Genomic DNA, 22,982 nt, shown 5'->3' with positions numbered 1-22,982 from the left:
AAATATAGGTCCTTGAAACTGGGCTTACCATATACACGCGACGCAGAAAGAACACACAAGATTCGTTGGAGTTCTCCGGGCGTCAAAGTAATATAGACGCGCACACTGTTTCCCACGCGTGACGTGTACAGGCTTAAATGTTAATTTGGCTTTAATTATTGAAGCTCTAATACATATAGCAAGCTCTAGCACTACGCGCCTTCTGGCACTGTCATACTACACGCCCGGTCTTTCCTTTGATATTCTCACCATGAGCATTCGAACTGAGGAACAAGCCATCCATGACCGAATCAACCTCCCTCGGATGGTGCACAGACTCCAGAAATCAGTCGACGAGGACACTTGGCCAGGGGCTTCTGACCGGGAGGCGTGGATGAAGGTGCAGGGGAAACTACAGGTGATTGTCAGTTCATTCATATTTTGTGCTCACTCACTGGTGACTTAGAACATCAAACATGCCAGGCTCCTTCTTAAGAACGTACGGGCAGACGATCCAAACCCTGTGCCGTATGTCACGACACTGGGACCTACCGTTTACAAGCACACTGACGGTGTGACACCATGCTAGGCATCTGCAGCAGAAGTATGATCGGTTTGAGAACGTGTTGGACCAGCTGCAACGCACTCTGTTGGAAATAGATGAGGTATGTGTCCCGGTCACTTCCATGCAGGCCAATTGAATGTCATTGCAACATTGCAGAGAGTCGCACCACCACCAAGGCGGCCGCGACCCATCCTTCCTTCCTTGCCTCCCCCTTCAACGACAAAAGGGGATTCGGGCGCAAGCGAACCTGCTGCTAGTCCAGGCGATGAAGTACCGGCCGAGGAACCACCTTTAGTCGACAGCTTAATACCTTCGTCAGAAGCTGAGCTGCCACCACCTTCCGAGTTAGAGAACTCGTTACTCCCTCCCACACTACCAGCTGCAACCTCAAAATTGAATGCCACACCTACGATCATCCAGAACTCTCGTGCTCGTCAGGAAGAGCTGTCAGAGCAGCTCGCTCTCATGGCTACTCAGCTGAAGCGCAATGCAACGCACTTCTCTGATTCGCTCGAGAAGGACAAGTCAGCGGTAGAGGATCTGCAGGAGAAGCTAGACTCGAATTTTGACGTCATGAAGAAAGAACGACTGCGCCTCCGCGATTTCAGGGGAAAGAGCGGGAGTACGACGTGTTTGGTGATTATGAGTATCATTGCTGTCCTTGTTTCATTCATCATGATGGTGTTCTTTATACGCGTGACTTGACAACCAATCGTTCTCAGTAAGACGAGCCAGAACAGATACTATTTATTGTCCATGCATGTAATGATTGAGTAAGGATTGAAATCTCCAATAAACGTCTACACTACGCAATGCATAATCCTATGAAGCCGAAGTCCGAAGCAGTGTGAAAGAAATGCGTCCATGCAAAGAGGCGAGTCCACAACAAAAATCCACTGTCAGAAAGCAAAGTTCAATGCGATGAAGAGCGGGGATTACGGGCTAGAAAGAATGCTGTCAATCGCCTGGTTCAAAAAGTCCCTGCGAGAAGTGAGGTCTGCTCTTGGGAACCGAGCAGCTATGGCCTCCCTTGCAGTTCTGTATGACAGTGATGAGCACATGTATCACGGAAAGACATAACCTAAGAAACACTTACTTCTTCGTTACGGTCATAAGGTCCTGTGTGCTGAGATAGTTTCTCAGAGCCGTGTACAACTCCTCGTCCGAAGGATTAGGGTTCGTGTTCGGCCCAGCGAAGACCGTCGTGGCCATCGAAAAGGTCGAGTTGGGGCGCATACCGCCACCGTTACCAAAAGGAAGCTGCGGAGGACCACCGAGGCCACCAAGAGAACCTGTGCCGTGCATGCTCATGTTCATCTGAGAACCAGGTGGTGTCATGCCGTAAACACTGCCCATCCCTCCGCTAGCCATTGGGTGATAGCTTGGCGGGGCCATGTTTAGCTTCTCTTGAGATGCGGATGGGTAAAATGAGGGGTGTGCGGAACGAGATGCCGGGCGAGAAGGTGTGCGGCTATTGGGATTCGTCATGTTCGTGTCGCGATAATAGTCACCTCCGACTGATCCGTGTGTATTGTAACTCGACATCTGCGCTGAAGGGGCAAGCCGAGGCTGCGATGGAGGCATATGCATCGAATAACCGGAGTTCATGGCGTTCGCATCCAGTCCAGTATTCTTGTTGGATTGGGACTCCCATGTTTCAGCTTCGTACTCTGTCGCATATGTTAGCTCATTGTCGCGCTGTGACGGATTGATGGACTCACCAGCGAACGTCTTATACGGAATCATTGTCTCATTGAACCTATCGTCGGTATTTGTGATGACCTTCTTGTTTCCTCCAGCATCTAGGACGACGCGGGTGTTACCCCAACCGAACTCGTCCATTCTCCAGAAGGAGTAGATCGGTAGGAAGAAACTGTACACGGGGTACCTGCGCGACGGAATGAACTTCATTCCTTTTAAACATGTAGATGTGGGACTTACGAAAGGAGATACACAACCATCCAGCCCACAAGCATGAACTCTCTCTTAATGATAAAGATGAGAGCCTACTGAATGTAAGAATACGGATCAAAAAACAGTGGATCATTTTTGCGCACCTGCAGACCGTAGACGACTGCTATCATGATGATGGAAATGAGTGGGAATGCGCTTTGACCACTAGACACGACAATGATGAGGTATAGCAGCTAAAATCGAAGTCAGAAGATTTAGGAAGATAATACAAGTTACTCCCTTACATATATGACAGTTGCCGGAAGGATCTGACATGGGTGTTAGCGAGAGTAATCATCCCGCAGCGAATAAACACTCACCAATGTCCCAATAAGATCAAGGTAGACAAAGAAACGCATCGAGAAGCAGCAAACACCACAAAGGTCAGGAAGGAGGGCCAGCTCGCACAAGTTATGCACCGTGGAATTGATCCATCGACGCCTCTGCGAGAACAGCACACGCCAGGAAACAGGGGCGACGGTACGAGCGATAGCCTCCGACGTAAATTTGGTCTTGTAAGTCGGGAAATGCTTCATGAGCAGCGTGGTCAAGAACCGATCTTCACCCAACGAGAACAGATTCTTCTTGTGTAAAGTGTCGACGTGGTTCTCGGCGTACTCGTCGATGACCCGGCTGGATATGATAACCGGACGACCCTTGTCCGCCGTGCGAATGCGGTACAGCGTGAAGCATCCTGGAAGACAAGATACCGACCCAAAGAGACTTTCGAAGGCTTTCGACAGGTTGTGCGAAATATAGTACTCGTAGACCTAGCGTTTAAGGATGAGATAAGGTGACGAGATTAGACATCAAGCAAGATAGCGCACCTGTATCATCGTCCACCACGACCCCTCTTCGTTCTGCAGCTTAGTTTCCCCACAAATGCCAATGATGTTAGAATCGTCCGCAGCAGAAGCAACAAGCCGGTTCAGCGACGGTGGAGTCACGGTCTGTCCAATCGACAATCAGCATTATGGGTAGCATTTGCTTTGGCAAATAACGCACGGTATCGGCATCAACCGTAAAAATGTACTCGTAGAAGGCTGGGTCTATGCCGATGACGTTCCTCATCTGGTGGTAGATCTCAAGCTCGAGAGGTGACATGGGCGAATTGAAGTGAACCCGGTTGAGGTACTGCAGGAGCAGAATCTGACTGTCACGCTTCCCGCGGTTTCCTGGCCTCGAGCGTTCCGTAGGCTTGCCGACCTTGACAACAACGACGTAGCTAGATACGATTGACAATTAGCCCAATCCTTCTCTCGAAATAAGATGTACGCACGGTACAACATGACCTTCAAATTCGTACAGGCCGGAGTAAATCTTGCCGTAGTTGAGTTTCTGAGAGCCCTCTCCAATAGACTTGAACATCAGTGGCTCAGGATCATGGGACGGATTCACTCCGAGAATGTCGAGCACGATACTAGGTGTAGGCCGTTCGTTGCCGCCACCGATAATGTTACCATCACAGATGATGAAGATCAGCTTGCGCTTGTCGTCGTAATCCAACGCAGCCAGAGAGTCGATGGTCCGGCGGAGGGAATCTTCGCCCTCGGTATAGCAAGGAACCTGACAAAGAACGAACTTGTCCAGAAGCTCGGGGTGCTTCTTGTGGCCCAACTGTAACGCAGCCAAGACTAACCAAAAATGGGTAAGCCGCCAGTGTAAAACGATGCAGAGGATGACACACATTTCAGTCCCATAGATGCCATCAATATACTGGAGAACACGAGCAATAAGACGTTCTGAACCTGACATCTTGCCGTGTACCGGAAGTCTGTTTCGCCCCAGTAGAATGCATTGTTTAGACAGTCCATGTTTGCAGTCTTGTTCTCGGTACCCATGGCGTCGAGAACACTGTTGAGGCTACTCGTGATGTCCTGTCCAGCTTGCTCAGTAAACACATCAACAAGGTTCTTGTCCAAGAACTGGTATGTGGCCACGTTCTGGTCGATCGAGGTCGTCGTGTACACATAATCCGTCAGATCATAGATGCTGTTGTCGTAGATAGCCCACACTCTGCACACGATCATTAGACTGAACACATAAGTGGCCATAAACGGCGTACCTCTCAATGTTCGTGTCAGCCGCTTGTCCTGATATGTCGCTCGGTTCCCAAACAAGAGCGCCTTTGTAGTACTGGTTGATCTTCGGAAGATATGTCGCCGTATACCAGTCAGTGTTATCTAGCGCAGTGTTGGACGTGGGGGCCTGGGCGCCGGAGCTGTGCTTCGCAGTAGGAACAGTCATGGAGCTCGAATTCTTGATCGTGATAGCAACGCTCGTATCGATGACAAGGCCACTGCAAGCAAGAGTCAAAGGGGGAGGGAAGTAGTACGTCAAATCCGTCCCGGCAAGATAATCAAGGGTATCCTCTCCATTGCTTGGCTCGCCAGAGATATCGCTGTGATCGCCATGAACAAAGTTGGAGACGTCATAAACCTTGCCTTGGATGGAGACGTAAAAGTCGTTGGTCCCCGTATGCTGCGCAACTTCATTGGCTGTCCATGCCTTATCGAAGTTCGGACAGAGGAGCCGACCGAAGACGATGATGTAGAAGAGAACGATGCCGTTGAGGAGAAGGATAAGGAAGAATATGGTGAACTTTTCACGCCAGGCAAGGCGAACGTCTGGCCGCTTCATGCGCCCCAGCCAACTGAGTAGGAAGTCCGGAATGAAGAACGTGGTTATCGTCACGAGGAAGAGCCATATGCGCCGCTGACGAGTAGCTGGCAGTTGTTCCTCAATAATTTGTTCATGATCTTTAGGCACGCTCTGAAGATCGGTACCAGCCACCAAAGGGGGCGTGTCCCCGTAGGCTTCAGCTTTGTACATTGAGCCAGCTTCCTCGGCAGGTGTGGCCGGGTACCCCGCGGGAACGAAATGCGACGGCGCATAGCCGTCAAACCCTGCAGGACTTCTTGACATAGGATAGTCCGCGGCTGGAGAACCATCAAAGTAACTCGTACGATAGTTGCTGGTGTCAACCACAGGGGATGGCTGGTTGTCCATGGTGCCTTCGTGGGGCAGACTGAGACTATCATCATCTTCCGAATCTTCATGTGTCATGTTCTTTTGCTCCTTCTCTGCGGTACGCAGCACATCCTCGACCACCTTCCATGCGAAATAGGACAGCCAAACTTGGTTCTGTCCCATTGCATAGTCCGAGCTTTCTACCCAGCCATAAGACCTTGCACACTGACGAATGCGTTCGGCTGTTGAGCCCCGTGTAGTCGGGCAATACCTGTCACAGAACTCTGTCTGACCCATAGATGCAACATATTCGAGGCTCCGCCTCGCCACGACGCTTGGCAAGAGTAACGCCCTGATCTGCGACTTGACCCGGCGCTTGTCGAAGGAGTTCGAAAAGCCGTTGTCGTTGGGTCGGATACAGGACAACGTCCACAGCTTCGCATTATCCATTGCGGCCAGAACGTCCCACAGGGACTGATTAAGCTGCGTGGTCACGGGATATATCTTGGCTGGGTTCAAGCGAGGGCTGCTATCCTCAGCTGCCCCAAGAGAAGAGGGGCTGCGAAGAGGTCGTAAAGAGATCTGTGCTTGAACGATGGTCTCATTATCTGCTTCATGCAATTCCGTAGAGAGACCAGGTCCAGATACAAGCTTGGTCACGAACGTATCCGACGACTCCCGGAGAAGGGTGACGAAAGCCGGGTCGATGATGTCGGCATTCTTCTCCACGAAGTTACTTGTATCGTAAGAACAAGGACCAACATAGTGCTTGATACTGAACGATCGCTTCTCGTCAGGCGAAGAAGGCTTAACGAACGAAGTGTGCATGCCAAACTTGGCCGACATTTCCTGAAGCAAGTCGTCATTTCTAGATTCTCCTCCCTTTCCGGACTTGTAAGATGACGACGCCTTGTCCGCGACTCCCAAGAGTCCACTCGGCTTGCGCGAGTTTCTGGCGACGGAATATGGACCGCGCAGGAGCTCTGTGCAGGCCGCATTATCCAGGACCTCTACTTGAGGAAGGGGAATGCCGTCAGCGAGAGCTTGACTATTGTGATAGGCATTGTCGTCAAAGATGTTTCGGAAGATATGGGACTGGATAACTTCATCCGCGAAGTTGATGCAAAACTCGTCGAAGCCGTTGCGCTCGGCAGAAATGAGGGTCGATCCCACTGTGGTGGCAGTAGTCTCCGAGGTACGGGATTGGAAACCGGGTTGGTCCAGTAGGATAACTTTGCTAGGCAATGCCTCGGCAGCCGATGTGGGTGCGAGCTTGTGGTTGGCGCTCTCCACGATGAATGCGAAGAGGATCGCATACAGGTTGCGGATGAGCTGGTCCCTCTGGATGGTACTCTGCTGTGCATTGAGGAGAACGGTGTACAACTCCTTGCGAACGTAGGTCGTCTTGTACGTGAGAGAATCGCTGAGATCTTCAGGCGCTACTCCCAGTAACCTCGCTGCATGCTGGAGTATCGGCAAGTTGAGAACGTACGCTGACGTATCCTGAGAATCTGCTTCTGCGAACTCAATGTTGCTTAGCACGAGGATAGCAGTCAGCACGCTCCATATAGAGGAGACGTGCTTCGACTTGAAACCTAGAACTTTCATGGCAGCCCGCAAATCATCACAGGAAATGCCATCATCATTGAAGGGGCCCGCAGGGAGACGATAGCAGCCTGATGATGCGAGAAGGGCATAATCGGGTGGTCCTTCCAAGCCCAGGTAATCCCGCTCGGATGGCGTGGCACCAGCAAGAAGCTGATAGAAAACATGGTACGAGCGCTCGTCGTGGGAGAGGCGAGCGAGGCGAGATTTGTCCAGTCCAAACGCAAGGACTTTAGTCGAGTTTATGCGCCCACGGTAGTTGAAATGGAGCTCAGTGTAACGAATGAATCGCGAGGCATTTGCGTTGGTCTGCGTCTTGGCATGTCCGAACGATTGCAAAAGGGTGTCGAATGCCTTGATCTGTTCGACAAGTTTCCCTTCCTTCTTGGAGTGGGCGGAGAGTCTGAGGAGCTGATCAACGAGTAGACGGCTGCTGGCTGTCTTTCCTGAACCAGTAACACCACTAAATATTGGCGTTGGTCAAGATCTGACTGAGATAGGGGTAATATGGCGTACCGGGCGATCACAGCCTGAGGCTCGTTGCGCCTTCTCATCAGTAGATAAATCTTGGCAGCCAAGTCGTAAACGTGAGGCTGAGGGGCTCGACGAGCATCGGTCAAGCCCAGCTTTGTTTCCTTGTAGCACCGCTCTTCATACTCCTTCGCGCTAGCGTCATTGACGCTTGCAAGAGACTTGCATGGGTTGAGGACGACAAGGTTGGTAGTTCCTATGCTAGTATAGGGCAAGTCAGCGCGGAAGCGAGCGTGGAGGACCGCGAGAATGGCGTCGTCCGAGGGATAAAGTGTGGCAGTTCCGGTGGTGGATATGAGGTCTGCAAGCTCGCCAGAGCTGATAGCTTGGGGCACCACGGATGGCGGCGCTGAAGCCATGACCTATACCAGCCGCAAACGTTGCTAGAAAGAAAGAAAAAGGCAAGGAAAGAATGTAGGGAAAGGGGATGGAGGGATGCGAGAGACAGACACGGGCACGGGCAAGAGGCTGCGCAATGATCCAACCCATTCGGCTTAGGCATGTTATTCTTAGACTCGGTTTGGGATATTCCTGGCAGTTTCTAGTGCGCAAGGGTCCTGACCCGGCCCACCTCGGCAGCTGCATGTATTGCCACGCACGGCGAGTGTCCACAAGACCTGAGAACGTTCACATCGGGCGACGTGCTAGAGGAGGCTAACTAAAGCGTGAGACCGTCTACAAATTCGAGGCCATGATGTGTGATATATGCGAGAGGCCCGTAGATACACGGATTCACAGCCCTAGGTCTTGCAAATTCAGCGCATGGGCGAGAGCTGTTTAAGTAGCTTGTTCGCAGCAACCCCCGGTATATAAATCTGAACATCTCCGTGCAACCGCCAGCACTACCGGTGGAGACGCGTGCCGGTGTGAGTAGCTGGCAGCGCTGAGCTTCGAGTCCAAACGAGACGCAACAGTGGTGCTTCCGGCCTTGGCAGGAGAGCGAGTGAGAGACTTGTTGGCTAGCAGGCGGCTCTCCCGTAGTAGCACAAGAACATGCTGAGGACTGGCGAAGATATCAACGTGAGTGAGACTATGCCGGGGTTTGGCTGTTTTGATGCGACGGGAAGAAGCGCTGCAAGCTACAAAGTGAGATAAAACTGAGAGAGGGCGGAAGTGACATAGGATCTAGAAATATTTACGTCATAAACGAGCTGATGCTAAAGGTCGCGTCCAATGTCAATCGGTCACTCGCGGAGAGAGGGAAGGCTGGCCGCGGACGGATCATCACGCGCACGCGCGGGTTAGTATGTAGCCGGGTCGAGGAAGAGGACCACCCGGTGGACACAAAGGTCTTCCTTGTTCTGCGATGTTTACCCTCCTCAGACACGGAACTCGCTCGCTCGGCCGTCCAGCCAGTTCAAGTGCATCCGCGCTTTATCGATTATCGCAGCCGCAGCCTTCTCTTCGCTGGTCTGCTGCAGTCCGCACCATGTCTGTCCACCACGGAGAGTCCGCCGTCCGCCCAGAGCCTGACAAGGTTCTCAAGGACATTGCCGACTACGTCCACAACTACCAGATCACATCCGACCTTGCCTACGAGACTGCTCGTCTCTGCCTTATTGACACCATTGGATGTGGTCTCGAGGGCCTCCGTTTCCCGGACTGCGCCAAACTCCTTGGTCCAGTCGTCGAAGGAACTGTCGTGCCTAACGGTTTGTACTTTGTATTTGCTCTGCGAGCATGTATACTGAGACTCTTTGCAGGCACCAAGGTTCCCGGAACCAACTACCAGCTCGATCCCATTCGCGGTGCCTTCAACATCGGAACGCAGATCCGTTGGCTCGACTTCAACGACTGCTTCCTTGCCGCCGAATGTGAGTTTCATCTCTCATTTGACGCCTACACGGGCTACTATCGCGTTTGACGCGTTTTCTTCGACTACTCTCCGTCATCGACGTGCCCTATATGTACAACATGTGATTCTGATGCTTGGGTTTTACAGGGGGTCACCCATCCGACAACTTGGGTGCCATTCTCGCCGTGGCTGACCACCTCGCGCGTCAGGGCCAGCCCTTCACCGTGAAGGATATCCTCGAGGCCATGATCAAGGCCCATGAAATCCAGGGTGGCCTCGCGCTCCTCAACTCCTTCAACCGCGTCGGTCTCGACCACGTCGTCCTCGTCAAAGTTGCTAGCACTGCTGTCGTCTCCAAGATGCTGTAAGTCTATCCTTACTATAAACATCGAGGATCTTGCTCACACTATGATACAGTGGTCTTTCGCACTCGCAAACCATCGACGCTGTCTCGCAAGCGTGGGTCGACGGCCAGTCGCTCCGTACTTACCGCCACGCGCCTAACACCGGCCCGCGGAAGTCCTGGGCTGCTGGCGACGCATGCTCGCGCGCGGTCAACCTCGCCCTTCTCGTCAAGAAGGGTCAGGCCGGCCTTCCCTCCGTCCTCACTGCCAAGGGCTGGGGCTTCTACGATGTCCTCTTCAAGGCATGCACCACCGCCCTTTCTTCGGCTTGCCACTAAAGTGCTGATCTCATGCGTTTTTAGGGCAAAGAGTTCCAGTTCCAGATGCCATTCGGCTCGTACATCATGGAGAACGTCCTCTTCAAGATCTCCTACCCTGCCGAGTTCCACGCCCAAACCGCCGTCGAGGCCGCGCACACGATCCACGACCGCCTCAAGGCAATGGGTAAATCCTCGGACGACATCAAGAGCGTCCGCATCCGCACCCAGGAGGCCGCCGTCCGCATCATTGACAAGCAGGGTCCGCTCGACAACTTCGCCGACCGCGAGTGCGTTTATCCACTGCCTTTTCGAGGTTATGACCGGGATAAACACTGACACGCTCAAATTAGCCACGCCATCAACTACATGGTTGCCTACCCGCTCATTTTCGGCGAGCTGACCTCCGAGTCGTACACCGACGCCTCGGCCGCTGACCCGCGCATCGACGCTCTCCGCGCCAAGATCCACTGTGTCGAGGACAAGAGCTTCTCTGTCAACTACCACGACCCCGCCAAGCGCTCCATCGGCAACGCACTCCTTGTTGAGCTCAACGACGGTACCGTCCTCGATGAGGTCGTCGTCGAGTACCCCGTTGGCCACAAGCGCCGCCGCGAAGAGGGCACGCCGCTCTTGATCAACAAATTCAAGAGGCATATTAGCTACCACTACGATGAGGCTCATCAACAAAAGCATGTCCTTCTTACTTTCAGCCTCAACAGACCCTTTGCTGACCACCATACAGTATCCTCAAGACCGTCGCAGACGCTCCTTCCTTCTTCAAGATGCCCGTGGATAAATTCACCGACATGTTCGTGAAGGCTTAAATCCTTTGATAGATTATTAGATCCTTAGGAATTGTTTCCATTAACCTTGTTGGGAATGATACAATGCATGGTAGCTGCAAGAAAGAAAGAAAAGCTACTTGATTTATCTATCGTCCATGCCGCCTTGGCGAACAAACCCGATATCCGCTTAAGTAATGCAAATGCTAGACCAATAGTTTGACAGCTTCACACATGGTGAACCCAGTATCCTCTGTCATCCACACTCTATCCGAAAATGACTTCTAAGCTGCAGGAGATATTGCGCTTCCTCTGTCCGATCGCGATGGTGCTCGCGTCTTCTTGGTTCGATACTTTTTCTTGTTGCCCCGGAACGAAGATGGACCATCCTCAAAGCGCACGTTGTCTCTACCTTGCTGGTTGGACGTCACCTGCGAACGCTCCGGCGAGGTGTGAGGCAGGCGAACCTTTGCCGGAGACGTTGCAAAGTTGGGGGTTTCCGCGCCAACGGCCTCGCCAGCTATTCCTAGACCATCTGGCATGGACGTCCTCGGAGGAGGGATAGAAGGCTTGACAGAATGCAGTCGATCTTGTTTCTGGTGATACGATGACATCGGATGCGTGCCATGCTGTGACGTTGAATGCTGATGGCCCGGCGTGCGATGGTACGACTGAGGCGCATGTTTCTTGTCCAAGATGATCGGATCCTCCTCCGGGACTGCAGAGAGGCGGCGTTGCATCAGGCGTGCCAGGGGAATAGACCTAGGCTGTTGAGAGAAGGATCCAGGGCGAAGCTCGGGGGATTGCGACGCAAGAGATCCAGTAGAGACCATCTGCGCATGACCAGAATCAAGACCACGTCCATATGTGTCGCCCATTGGAGACATAGGTGAGAGAACCTGAGTGTGAGCTATACTACCTAACTCGTTTCTAGGTAATTGAGAAGTATCCCGAGGTTCACCGTGAAAGAAGGCGCCATTATCGAGTCTGTGAGACGACGGTTGTCCTGAGAAGTTCCGCTCAAAGTTTGTGAGCCTGGAGTCCGTAGGTCCTGAGAACCGAATAGGCAGGAAGTAGTTTTCGCCAGTAGGCCCCTCGGTATGTCTCATTGAGTTACCGTAATCCTGCTTCATGTTCAGTAGGTTGTACGCCATCTCCTCGACCTCAGGAGAGAGTGTCTGAGTACTATACGGAGAAAACCCGGGGGACCACAAAGGAGACGAAGAGTTCGGAGGCGTAGGCAGACCACTTTGAGGAAGATGAAGGAAGTTCGATTGGGCATGCTTGCGCAACTCGAGTGCTAGCTCTAGAGCAGTGCGGCTGCGAGCAGATTCAGTGTCGATAGGAATTTCATCAGGTCGCGGCTCAACGAAGATACGAGGAACTCTCTGGTGGAGCTGAGAAGCTCTGAATGGCCCACCCAGCATATTGTTTGCTTGGTGGTTTGCAAGCATACCCTGATTATGGGCTATGAAGTCCTTGACGCCCCAATCGATAGGCGAGTGCTCCGGTGTGAGATAACCAGCCAAGGTTGACCTGTTCTGGTCAGGGCGCGTCTGCGCCCCCGCAGGCGCCGCCTCAGAAAGACCGGCTGGAGCATTGTGAGGATAACCCATGACGAAAAGCCCAGGCAGTTGAAGATTCGGTTCCCCGAGATGAGAGGGGGCCGGTCCCCGTCGATCGCTCCCCAAAGCAGCAGCAGGCTTTGAATTAGCAGAGAAGTTCCCATGGGTAACCGGTCGCTTCGAGTTTTTGCTAAACTCAGCCCCTCTAGGACGGCCTGCATATCGTCCGTTCTCGCGAGCAGAAGATGTATCAGTCGCTCCACCATTAGACGAAATGCCTTGTTCGTGAGCACCCAAGCCCCATATCATGCGCGGAAGATGATCAGGCTCCTCGATGATAGTTCCTTCCGCGCCGCTAGGGAAACTACATGAGTGAATCGATGGAGGGCTACAAACCACTCACGAAGGACAACGAGCGTAAGGAAGCGAGAGCGGACCGTGAAGAGCGGGGATTGGCCTCGGAGGAGAGCTCGCCCATACCTGCCAGCCTGAGGAACATCAACAGTGAGGAGATGCATGATGTCAACATGAGCTTCTCGGATCTGACCTTCTCTTTTCTCCGCCAGACCAAAATTAGTTCGGCGCATGAATGCGTCTGACAGCCTAATGTCGTGCTCAATTATGATAGAAGATGAATCCAGAGATGAGGGCGGGGAGGGTGTACGAGGGACATCCGAAGGTGCGCGGTGCCTAGAGTGAATCCTACGTCTAGAGCTAGTAGAGCCGCCAGATATATCGCCAAGGAAAGAGCTGCTCTCAAGCGTGACAGAGTCCAACGAGAGGTCGTATTTACTAGGTAGATACCGTTCGGGCAAGGAAACAATTCGGGCTGTTTCCGGTACACCGTCTAGAGGGTCGAAACTATTCTCGGGCATAGACACAACGCGAGTCGTTGGTTGCCTGAAGCCAGGTCCTCGTCCTAGACCAGCTCGCTGGTATTTTGCGTTTCGGCGAGATGCAAGGCCTACTGGCAAAGGACTGAGACTGTCTTCTTCGTCTTCTTCGATGTATGCATCGTCGCCAGAGGAATCGAAAGACGCCCCTTGATCGTGAGGCGGCACAGGAGGTGCCGGTGTAGTCTGAGTCTCTGCGTCGACGTATTTGCCCATGGCTGTTGGACGGGAAGCTGTAGATGGCAAGAACTTAGTCTAACGAGTTCAAGTTGAACGTTGAACATGAGCACAGGCGAGGTACAAGGCCATAAAGTCCGACTCGGTCGCGGGCAACCAAATCCCTCGGCATCCAAAGCAGAATACCAAAGTGCAATGCCATATGTATGTTTGGAATATCGGAGTGTCAATGTCGGGACCTTGTTCTCATCGAACCTCCACGGTGAGACATACAAATACTCTATAGTGCGTACATGAAAGTCCGGATACAAAAATGGCATGCTCTCTAAATACATAAGCTGATATGCACCACAGGCTTCGCGAAACGTCTCCCATATAGTCGATGCTTAAGTTAGTTAATGGGGTATCAACGTCATTTTGTCCTCTACGGGATATCGTTGCAGTTTACACGAGACCGTTGGTCTCAAGAAGGAGGACAATGCCTACATAGTAATGTCAGCGACATCCCGAAAACTGACGCCATATAGGGAACTTACTGTGAACGATCTCAGGAATGCTCTGCGATGTGGTGTCCACCACAAGGCTGGCATCCGTTGGTGCTTCGTACTGCGCATCCACGCCAACAAAGCCCTTGATGTCCCCACTCCGGGCTTTGGAATAGACGCCCCGGCGGTCGGTCTTCTCGCAGTGCTCCAATGGAGTAGCGACGTGGATGCAGAAGTAGTTGCCACCCGCGCCACCACCGGAAACGACGCTGTCCTTGAGGTAGGCCCGCGAACGCTCCTCGGGTGCGGTAGGTGCAGCAATGACGGCAGCACCAGATCGCGTAAGCTCGGTGGCGACGAAAGAAATCTTCTCCAGATTGGCGTGACGCTCCTCAGGAGTGAGGCTAGTTGGCGCATCCGAGTCACCACGGACAGACTCGCCTAGGAGGAGTGACACACTCCGTCCGCCCTGTTCGTACAAAGCGGTCTGCAAGGCTTTGGCAATGATGTCTTTACCAGAGTTGTAATAGCCAGTGAGCAAGAGGACGAAGCCCTGCTTGTCCCGCGGTGGATAGCTTTCACGGAGAGTCTTGACAACGGCACTACCAATATAGTTAGGATCATGTTCTCATCAAAACATTGCAAGGATAACTCACTCGTAGCTGAACCAATCGGGAATAGGGGCACCAGACTTCAACCGCCTTCTGAGCTCCGTTCCGGAGATGTCCAAGGTCTGAACACCAGCTGCAATCTCGTCTGTTGGCTGGTAGTCGTCCGAGGAGGGGACATATGTCATCATCTGGAAGGGGACCATCTCAATTTGTAGTTCATCCTTGAACTTCGAGACGAGCTCCTGAGCGTCGTAGGGACCATAGAAGTCGACACCCTGCGAGTTCTTTCCAGGGCCGGCGTGATCACGACCAACGATGAAGTGGGTCGCGCCGTAGTTTTTGCGGATGATCGCGTGCCAGACAGCCTCGCGAGGGCCAGCCATTCGCATGGCTAGGGGAAGGAGGGCAAGCTGACCCATCCCATTGGGATACTTGGCCATAATGGCCTGGTACACACGAACGCGGGTGTAATGGTCGACGTCACCAGGCTTGGTAAGACCGACGACGGGGTGGACGAGAACATTGGCTTGCCGTTGGCGGGCAGCACGGACGGTAAGCTCACGGTGGGCGCGGTGCATCGGGTTGCGGGTCTGGAAGGCTACGACCTTGCGCCAGGCAAGCTTTTTAAAGTGAGCGCGAAGCTCAGTAGGGGTGTCTTCAATCCGCGTCAGCGGCTTCCTTCGGATACGCATCCGTTTTGTGAGGACTCACAGCGGTAAGCGACATAGTCGAAGTGCTGGACAGCCTGGATCGCCTGCACTTTCCCGCCGACGTAGTAATCCTTCACCTGCTTGCGAAGGTATTTGACAGCGGGATGCGCGATGTCATCGGCGCCGAACACCTGGGCTGCCTCCTTGACGCGGTCGAAGGAGTAGACATCTTCAACCGTGATTATGGCGAGTGCGGAGTCGTCGCGGGGATCACGGAGAGTAAGGCGAGCACCGGCAGTGATGCCAACGTTTTGGACATCGGCATGCGAGACATCGAGGGTGATAGGCATGGGGAAAAGGGTTCCATCGGCAAGGCGAAGGGTGTCGACGACACTTGAGGAGAAAATTACGAAAGTAACTATAGTCACAACATAATGCTAACCTTGTGTAGTCCGCCTCGTTCATGAAGCCCTCCAAAGGGCTGAAACCTCCATTGAGGATGAGCTCGAGGTCACAAAGTTGACGCTGACACCGGGATGATTATTTGCGGCTATGAAAGAAAATGAAGTCACGAACTTCAGTGAGGACAATGTCTTTGAGACCTGCAGCCTCTTCCCGAAGCTGAGCGGAGATGTGTTCATCTCTGGCAACTAAGTCCTACATTATAGATCATTAGCAATGCGGTCAAATAAGACTTTGTGCTAACACGCCTTGAGGATACCGCCGTGAGGAATGTTAGCCATTAGGTTCAAGTTACACCTGGAGCAGATAACGGTGACGAGAAAATGTTAGATCTTTGCTCAGTAGGACCGATCGCGAGCTATTTGAGGATTGGATCTAAGTGCGTCAAATGCTACACATTGTCAAGCGTTCCCTCAGCATGAGTAAGAGCGTAGATAATGAGGCGATATCACGCAATCGTGGAAGGGGTATTGCGTGGATTCCGCATAGACAAACCTAGTGGCCATTCTGATGGAATTAACCAAAGATTCAATACTATTAGTGAGTAGTAAGTGTTTTTAGCACCTCATGAACACGCCAGCCCAGCACCGCGGATTGCAGCATGAGAGCGTTAGGGACAAGTGAGATGGTCGACCGTCGTGTGCGGCTTGGCACTCCCGGATTGCATGTACAGCCACCTGTCGCTTCGTTCTGTGTCACTACGTTTGTCTTTGAAACATGATACGTAGGTAGTGCACATTGTCGTGTCAATCGTAGATCGGAGGGGGAAATCGGCCGACTGGTCCGGCAGCCCTCGCCTCGAACACTCTGGGACACTACAACATACAGGTTGAAACGTTCGTTTCCCTCCCTCTTTCTCGGTGCAAGCTCATCTGTCTAGGTGCATGGCTATGGGAATGAATGTCCCTCCTCGCATCAACGTTTTGCCTGCAACTCGTAGGTCTGAACCAGGTCCAACCTGGGAGAGAGGTAGTCCAACGGAACCCCTGCGGCTAGTTTTCCACCAGGTTAAACCGAGCCATCAAGCCATCTGATAACGTCGATGTCTACGCGGACTTCTTCTGAAAGAAGGTCGAGAGCTTGGACATCCCGTTCGTGTTTGCCTTCTTCAGCTTCTCGACGCCATGAGATCCTTTGGCTGGGGCCTTGCGTTTCTTCGCACCGTCACTCTGTGTTGCGCCCGCAACATTATCGCGGCTGCCCTTCTTCGCCTTGGCAGTACTGTTACCTGACTCAACGGGTACTAAATGGTTGTCGTTTAGGGTTTTCAAGTACGTGTCGAGGGAAGAGAAGCTACAAAAGGCGCAACTGCATGAGAATCAGAGGAGTCGAGCGCGCAATGATCAACGTACTCGTATGAAGACAAAACTTGCTGATAAATCTCGGGCGACAAGTACTGGGAGAGTATCTCGCACGCTGCTTTGGTCCGACCAACTATCCAGTGCAAGAGGCTTAGCACAAATGCGTCCGCAGTAACGCAGATGGAGACGCACGCCTCAGTAGCTCTTCCTTGCCATCATCCATCAGGCCGTCTTTAGCAAGACTTCGAACAATGGTTCGCGAAATATCACAATGCGGAGGCTTGGATAGCCTGTACACCTTTTTACGGAGGTACTCCAACACACGCTCCGAGGAATATCGATAGACTATGATTTCCTCCGTAATCTCTGAAAACTGTTAATACCCTCATTAAGCACTTGAGAGTATTTGGTAGGCACACCTTTGGCTTCACATATTCGTTTGACTGCACGTTTGACGCATGGTAGCGCGCCGAGCGATATAACGTCTCGTCGTGAGATCGACTCGTTTGAAACCGAAGAAGACGCCAGGCGAGTAGCGGAGCTTTCCAGGATGTCGTCCAAAGGCATAAAGTTCACCTGAGCATCGTTATCCTATAAATGTTGAGAACCTGTTTCGTCGTGTAGCGAAGATTCTGGGTTCTGTCGGAGACGTACTGGAATGGATGCTTGCAGGATGGGAATGAGCAGAAATGCTGGGTCAATAGGTGTCATGACGAGCAGCTTTCCATCTTGGAGCCGCCGTATTTAGTTAGGCGATACTATATCCAATGAGCGAATAAACGCACCAGCGACAACGTTTTCCTCATGAAACCAAGAGCGTGCATGGGGCGGAGCAACGGCTTGTACTTCCAATATTGACGCCTCGTCCTCCTTCGTTTCAGGGTGCTGTGAGTGAGAAACTAGGAACAGTGATGCAACACCTTTATAATAATCTCAGTGGAGGATCGCAAATAAGTTAACAAACACGCACCAGTGCGAGGATGTGGAAGCCTGACCAAGCGAGTGTCAAGCGGGTCAGACCGCACCGACTCGGAGTCAGGGCGCTCCGTTAGCCTGTCAATAACATCTGTTTGGGATTGATGTTAGCGGACTAAGTTGGCACGTTATATCTGTATCACCTGAAGGGAGTATACCGAGATGATACGACATGTTATGGAGAGAGCTTCGGTATGAACAAGGTATGGAGTCCTTGTAGTTCTTGCGCGCTATCCCGCGCTGTTTGCGCGTTGTTTGCGCGTTTTTATAACGACAGCGACGTAATACGACGCTCGCATCGCGCCCCGCTAGGCGTACTTAATTACTTTTTCCATGCTATGCTTCAGGTGCGGTAAACCTTTGTTCAGCCTCAAATGTTGAAAAGATTGAGAATCATGAAGACCAATCTGCCCACACCGAGCAGCAGTATGCATCGAAGCTTCTGGGGATACGGATCACCGGTGAAGTCTTGAGCTGGGAGATGGCCGTTTGACGTTAATTGTTCTTGCAGCTATTGACTGGAGACATCCGAGATTAGGCTCTTCCGTTGAAACGAATGCACTGTCGTCAGATTTCATCCGTCGTTGGCCAATCCGTTCCATAAACCTCGAGGAAGGCACATAACAAAAGGTAACCTAAAGGTTAAACTACCTCCATATTGACATGTAGCCCACATTGCCCATATACCGCATCCCAGGTCCGTCAAGGCTTGCATAGGTTCGCATTCTGGAAGGGAGCGGGACAAACAAATTACCACGAGAATGGATCATCTGTCTCTCAACATCCGCACCAGCAAGCTCCACATTGACCGAGTCGACCTTGAACTTATTTTCGGTCTTGACGCCAGCGAGAAAGGGACTCAGGAGTCGCGACAGTCCGAAGCAGCCTTGACGGGATAGCAACGACGAACACAAACGAATCCTCGAGCCCCTTCAGCACTGCTGACCTGGAAGACAAACGCCTTCGACAAGCCCATCTTCGTCTCTGAGAAGGTTCTGCGGGTCACATTGAGGCCTTGGTCCTTGACGTTGGAGTTCTTGTTCTCAAGCAAGTAGACCGCGCCGCGGAAGGCTTAAACCTAGGTGGATTTGAGTTGTAAGTACGAAGAGGCGAGACTCTGGCTTTGACGCAAAGCTGTAAGAAAAGGAGGATAAATGCATGGTATCATCAACCCATTCTCGTCTTCCACCTTCCTCCGCTGCTGCTGCAGCCTCCTGCAACTGCGTGCGCGTTCGTGACACTTCCGCTCCTCGTATGCTGCCTCGACGCCCCCGACCGCGTGCTGCTTGCCGTAGACATATTATGACTATAACTATAAGCAGACACCCCGACATCCACGCAGAGTACGCTTCGAGGGGCGGAAGCCGCAAGGTCGAGGTCTCAAGTATTAGGTGAGCAAGAGCGATGTTGCTAGTCGACAGCTTAGCGCTTAACCCTCGAGGAAGGTGTGGCAGAAGAAAATACCATTAAGCGTAGAAAGTGTAATTAAGGATGTAGCCCAACTTATCCCTCCAAGCCCATTCGGAATGCACTACAGAAGATTCTTACGAGAAGACATGACACGTCGCTCACTAGAGCTTGACATCGAGTTTGAGAAAGTTAAGCTGTTAGGCCACGGTAGGCATGGCCACGGCCACGGCCATGTCCACGCCCGCGACTGTGGTTGACATGCTCACACCTGCGGCGACTGTGGTAGTGACCGGGACGGTGGATGTGACTGAGGTAGTAACAGTTGTTGCTGAAGCGATGCTGCTGGTCGTCGAGCTGGTAGGGGCAAAACAGCCTACATCCTCAAGAGCGTAGCCGGAGTGGGTTCTGCAATACTGGAGTAGCGCTCCATAGAGCTGGTTCGAGAGGCCAGGCGGGGGCGCGAGCTGGCCATTCTGGAAAGCCCGAATGGCTTCAGGAACGTCGTAAACCCTCTGGTTGGCGATGACACAGACACCATCATCCTGAAGGAAGAAACGCGTTAGAGACAAAGACACCACTGGCAGCAAGAATAGACGAACACCGCGGTTGCGGCCACCACCACCACCGAAGCCACCACGCCCAAAGCCACCACCACGCCCGAAGCCACCACCACGTCCAAAGCCGTCACCCCCGAAGCCTTGAGGGCCGAGTCCGTCGTCGTTGGGGCCAGGGAACCGCTGGGCAACGGCAAGGCCGGTGAAGAGGGACAGGAGAATGAAGCGGCTGAAAGTGACCATCCTTAATGACAGAGGAATGAAAGGAGTGTGAGGTAGTTTGTGGTTGACGAGCTAAGAGAGGCAATGAAGGAGATGGGGATTTCCTCGTCAAGTCCAGCCGCCTTATATATGGTTCGGAGGGCAGCGCAGGAGGATTCCAAACCATCTTGGGAGGTGGCCGAGGTGGAGCAGAAGCAGAGCAAGAGAATGCCATTCTTCAGATAAGCAAAGCTATAGAGCAGAATCAACAGCCCGAGAGAACCCTAGAGCACGTCAAAAAGCAAAAGAGAAGGATCGATAGTGAATAGAAGCATGCTAGATATGTGATAAGCTCAAGCGTTGCTGGCCGTGCTTGCGTTGGAATTTTTGTTAATCCATATAACCATACCCGCACCAAAAGGAATGTAGGACTCGGAGTGAATCGGACAAGAGAGGAGCGTGATCCGCTGAGGACAGACGGGAGTCGATTGCGTTGCAACTCTGCTTGAAAACATAGCACTTCCGAAAAGACCATTTCAGTGGCCTGCCAGAAGGATCGGTCACCGGCCGCGGGCTAGCAAGGATCGGTGAAGAGTGATCACAGGAATTGACGGAGAAATCATAGTCGCGATTAGTGTAAGAGCTAAGGGAAGACAGTGCCGTGGACGCTGGAGCGTGAGAAAGGCATACCCAATGTCGACTCGCCTCCGCGACCTCGGCTTGTCAGCAACCGATTGGTCTTGTTACACTATACGACTTCACCATGGCCTCGTCTTCAGGTACGTAGCCGCTCGTTCACCAGCAAAGCATACCCAACTCATCTTTTAGCTGCCGGAAAGCTCTCTCGCGAGGAGTATCGTCGCCAGAAGGACCTCGATGCCGCCCGTAAGGCCGGAACAGCCCCCGCCGCTCTTGACGAGGAGGGCAGGCCTATTAACCCTCATATTCCTCGTGAGCACTCTCCCAAATGAACTTCTTCGACAATCTACTCATTTTTCTCGCAGAGTACATCTCCCAGGCTCCATGGTACCTCGACACAGGTGCCCCCTCGCTCAGCCATCAACGCCGTCCGACAGACGACCGCTCCACCGACAGACTCGACAACTGGTACGACCGCGGTGCAAAGGCTGGGCCCGCCGCTAAAAAGTATCGCAAGGGCGCGTGCGAAAACTGTGGCGCCATGACCCACAAGAAGCAAGACTGTCTCGAACGTCCTCGCAGGAAGGGCGCCAAGTTCACCAACAAGGACATCCAGGCAGACGAAATTATTCAGGATACTACCGCTGGCTATGCTGCAAAGCGCGATCGGTGGAATGGCTACGATCCGGCGGAGCATAAGCGTGTGTACGATGAGTACGAGGCTATGGAGGCTGCGAGGCAGAAGTTGCGTGAGGAGGAAATCGACAACCAAACGACGACCGACCTCGCCGCGGCACGCAAGCTTGCCAAGGCGGGAAAAGGGGAGGGGAAAACGACCGATCCTGACTTCGGCTCGAGTGACGAGGAAGACGACGACGACGAAAAGTATGCTGACGCCGCTGACGCCGTTGGACAAAAACTCGACACGAAGACCCGTATCACTGTCCGGAACTTGCGCATCCGTGAAGATACTGCCAAATATCTAATGAACTTGGACCCCGACAGTGCATACTACGATCCAAAGACGCGTTCCATGCGTGACGCTCCCATTCTGAACGTTCCTCCAGAAGAGGTGAGTACTTGAGTCTTGGATAGCCTTACGGTATTGCAACATGACGTTGACTTTTGACCTAGGCTAAATTTGCGGGTGACAATTTCTACCGCTTTTCCGGCGAAGCTCCAGAAGTCCAGAAGCTCCAGTTGTTCGCTTGGAATGCTGCTTCTGAAGGAAATGACGTGCACCTGAATGCCAATCCCACCCAGGGACAACTTCTGCATGCCGACTATCAGGAGACGAAGGAGAAGATGAAGGATATCTCCAAAGTCAGCATTCTTGCAAAGTACGGTGGCGAGCAGTACTTGGAGAAGGCGCCCAAGGAGCTACTTCAGGGCCAGACAGAGAACTACGTTGAGTATTCTCGGACGGGCCACGTTATCAAAGGGAAGGAGCGAGCGAAGGCACGGTCAAAGTACCCAGAAGATGGTAAGCAGCTCGTGACGTTCACAGGTTTTGGTTTTGCTTACGCATGCGAGTAGTGTACATCAACAACCACACCGATGTCTGGGGTTCATACTATGACATCGCTTCGGGCACCTGGGGATATGCTTGCTGCCACTCGACCCTGCACATTTCTTACTGTGCTGGCGAGGCTGGCAAGGAAGCTACATATGCATCATCCGCACAACACCTGCTCGCGTCCGCACCCGAACCTTCGGCACAGCTAACGCAGTCAAAAGAGGAGCCGAAATCTGAGGAAAAGATGGAACGGATTGAGCAGAACTACTCAAAGAAGCGGATAGGTGAAGGCGATGTCCAGCTGGACAGGGAACGGCTGGCGGAGGCGATCAATGAGGAGAAGAAGCGGAAGGCCAAGGGAGGCGGAGACGACGATCGGTCCTCGAAGAAGAAGAAGGGACTCGAGAGCGGATCGCACGATGTGACGGAGGAGGAGCTGGAGGCGTACCGAATGAATCGCCGAAACACGGAGGATCCTATGGCAAATTATGTGGACACTGAGGACTATTAGAACGCTTGTACATAATCATATTAATGCTGCTATCACTACTCTATGCATCTGATTTGTTGAGTGATGATGCATGATGAGATGCCTCCGTGTTTGGGCAGCGGAGGCAGTTGTATGATGGGCGTTCATTGTGCCCCTGAATGGTGTTTGTTTGTGCACTGGGACTCGGTTCAACCTTGTCAAAATAAAGG

At 52.6% G+C, this 22,982-nt stretch overlaps 8 protein-coding genes across 8 annotated transcripts; 3 read left to right on the top strand and 5 right to left on the bottom strand.

The window, feature by feature from the left end:
* Positions 1-250: 250 nt before the first annotated feature.
* CONPUDRAFT_152221 (uncharacterized protein) lies at positions 251-1,249 on the top strand (the record flags this gene model as incomplete). The annotated part of the gene is made up of 4 exons (XM_007768826.1): positions 251-397; positions 446-507; positions 569-644; positions 701-1,249. The coding sequence occupies 4 exons, from the start codon at positions 251-253 to the stop codon at positions 1,247-1,249; spliced, it is 834 nt and encodes a 277-aa protein (XP_007767016.1).
* Positions 1,250-1,479: 230 nt separating this feature from the next.
* Positions 1,480-7,962, bottom strand: CONPUDRAFT_89159 (glycosyltransferase family 2 protein; the record flags this gene model as incomplete). The annotated part of the gene is made up of 13 exons (XM_007768825.1): positions 1,480-1,582; positions 1,641-2,214; positions 2,266-2,432; positions 2,486-2,550; positions 2,602-2,691; positions 2,743-2,766; positions 2,818-3,267; positions 3,325-3,447; positions 3,503-3,722; positions 3,777-4,131; positions 4,185-4,513; positions 4,563-7,535; positions 7,589-7,962. 13 exons carry the CDS (start codon positions 7,960-7,962, stop codon positions 1,480-1,482), a joined length of 5,847 nt encoding a protein of 1,948 aa, XP_007767015.1.
* Positions 7,963-8,866: 904 nt separating this feature from the next.
* Positions 8,867-10,991, top strand: CONPUDRAFT_81230 (2-methylcitrate dehydratase). Its single transcript, XM_007768356.1, has 7 exons — positions 8,867-9,255; positions 9,307-9,417; positions 9,546-9,762; positions 9,816-10,044; positions 10,105-10,349; positions 10,413-10,751; positions 10,805-10,991. Exons 1-7 carry the CDS (start codon positions 9,033-9,035, stop codon positions 10,884-10,886), a joined length of 1,446 nt encoding a protein of 481 aa, XP_007766546.1. The 5' UTR covers positions 8,867-9,032; the 3' UTR covers positions 10,887-10,991.
* A 137-nt stretch (positions 10,992-11,128) lies between these two features.
* CONPUDRAFT_164173 (uncharacterized protein) lies at positions 11,129-13,518 on the bottom strand (the record flags this gene model as incomplete). Its single annotated transcript, XM_007768824.1, has 3 exons — positions 11,129-12,764; positions 12,813-12,897; positions 12,957-13,518. 3 exons carry the CDS (start codon positions 13,516-13,518, stop codon positions 11,129-11,131), a joined length of 2,283 nt encoding a protein of 760 aa, XP_007767014.1.
* A 43-nt stretch (positions 13,519-13,561) lies between these two features.
* Positions 13,562-16,070, bottom strand: CONPUDRAFT_164172 (ATP-sulfurylase). Its single transcript, XM_007768823.1, has 7 exons — positions 15,936-16,070; positions 15,802-15,882; positions 15,668-15,750; positions 15,287-15,618; positions 14,621-15,230; positions 14,016-14,566; positions 13,562-13,961 (listed from the first exon to the last, which is right to left on the bottom strand). Exons 1-7 carry the CDS (start codon positions 15,966-15,968, stop codon positions 13,924-13,926), a joined length of 1,728 nt encoding a protein of 575 aa, XP_007767013.1. The 5' UTR covers positions 15,969-16,070; the 3' UTR covers positions 13,562-13,923.
* A 608-nt stretch (positions 16,071-16,678) lies between these two features.
* On the bottom strand, positions 16,679-18,189 carry CONPUDRAFT_136310 (uncharacterized protein). The gene is made up of 8 exons (XM_007768822.1): positions 18,107-18,189; positions 17,959-18,054; positions 17,774-17,908; positions 17,643-17,716; positions 17,408-17,579; positions 17,181-17,354; positions 17,040-17,121; positions 16,679-16,980 (listed from the first exon to the last, which is right to left on the bottom strand). The coding sequence occupies exons 1-8, from the start codon at positions 18,135-18,137 to the stop codon at positions 16,734-16,736; spliced, it is 1,011 nt and encodes a 336-aa protein (XP_007767012.1). The 5' UTR covers positions 18,138-18,189; the 3' UTR covers positions 16,679-16,733.
* A 1,381-nt stretch (positions 18,190-19,570) lies between these two features.
* CONPUDRAFT_152215 (uncharacterized protein) lies at positions 19,571-20,170 on the bottom strand (the record flags this gene model as incomplete). Its single annotated transcript, XM_007768821.1, has 2 exons — positions 19,571-19,915; positions 19,973-20,170. The coding sequence occupies 2 exons, from the start codon at positions 20,168-20,170 to the stop codon at positions 19,571-19,573; spliced, it is 543 nt and encodes a 180-aa protein (XP_007767011.1).
* Positions 20,171-20,858: 688 nt separating this feature from the next.
* Positions 20,859-22,831, top strand: CONPUDRAFT_101852 (pre-mRNA-splicing factor SLU7). Its single transcript, XM_007768820.1, has 5 exons — positions 20,859-20,907; positions 20,957-21,079; positions 21,133-21,839; positions 21,902-22,250; positions 22,301-22,831. The coding sequence occupies exons 1-5, from the start codon at positions 20,892-20,894 to the stop codon at positions 22,792-22,794; spliced, it is 1,689 nt and encodes a 562-aa protein (XP_007767010.1). The 5' UTR covers positions 20,859-20,891; the 3' UTR covers positions 22,795-22,831.
* Positions 22,832-22,982: the final 151 nt, after the last annotated feature.

The sequence above is a fragment of the Coniophora puteana genome (genome assembly GCF_000271625.1).
Source record: "Coniophora puteana RWD-64-598 SS2 unplaced genomic scaffold CONPUscaffold_4, whole genome shotgun sequence".
In the NCBI taxonomy this organism is placed as follows: Eukaryota; Fungi; Basidiomycota; class Agaricomycetes; order Boletales; family Coniophoraceae; genus Coniophora; species Coniophora puteana.
This window is presented reverse-complemented; position numbering and strand designations above follow the sequence as displayed.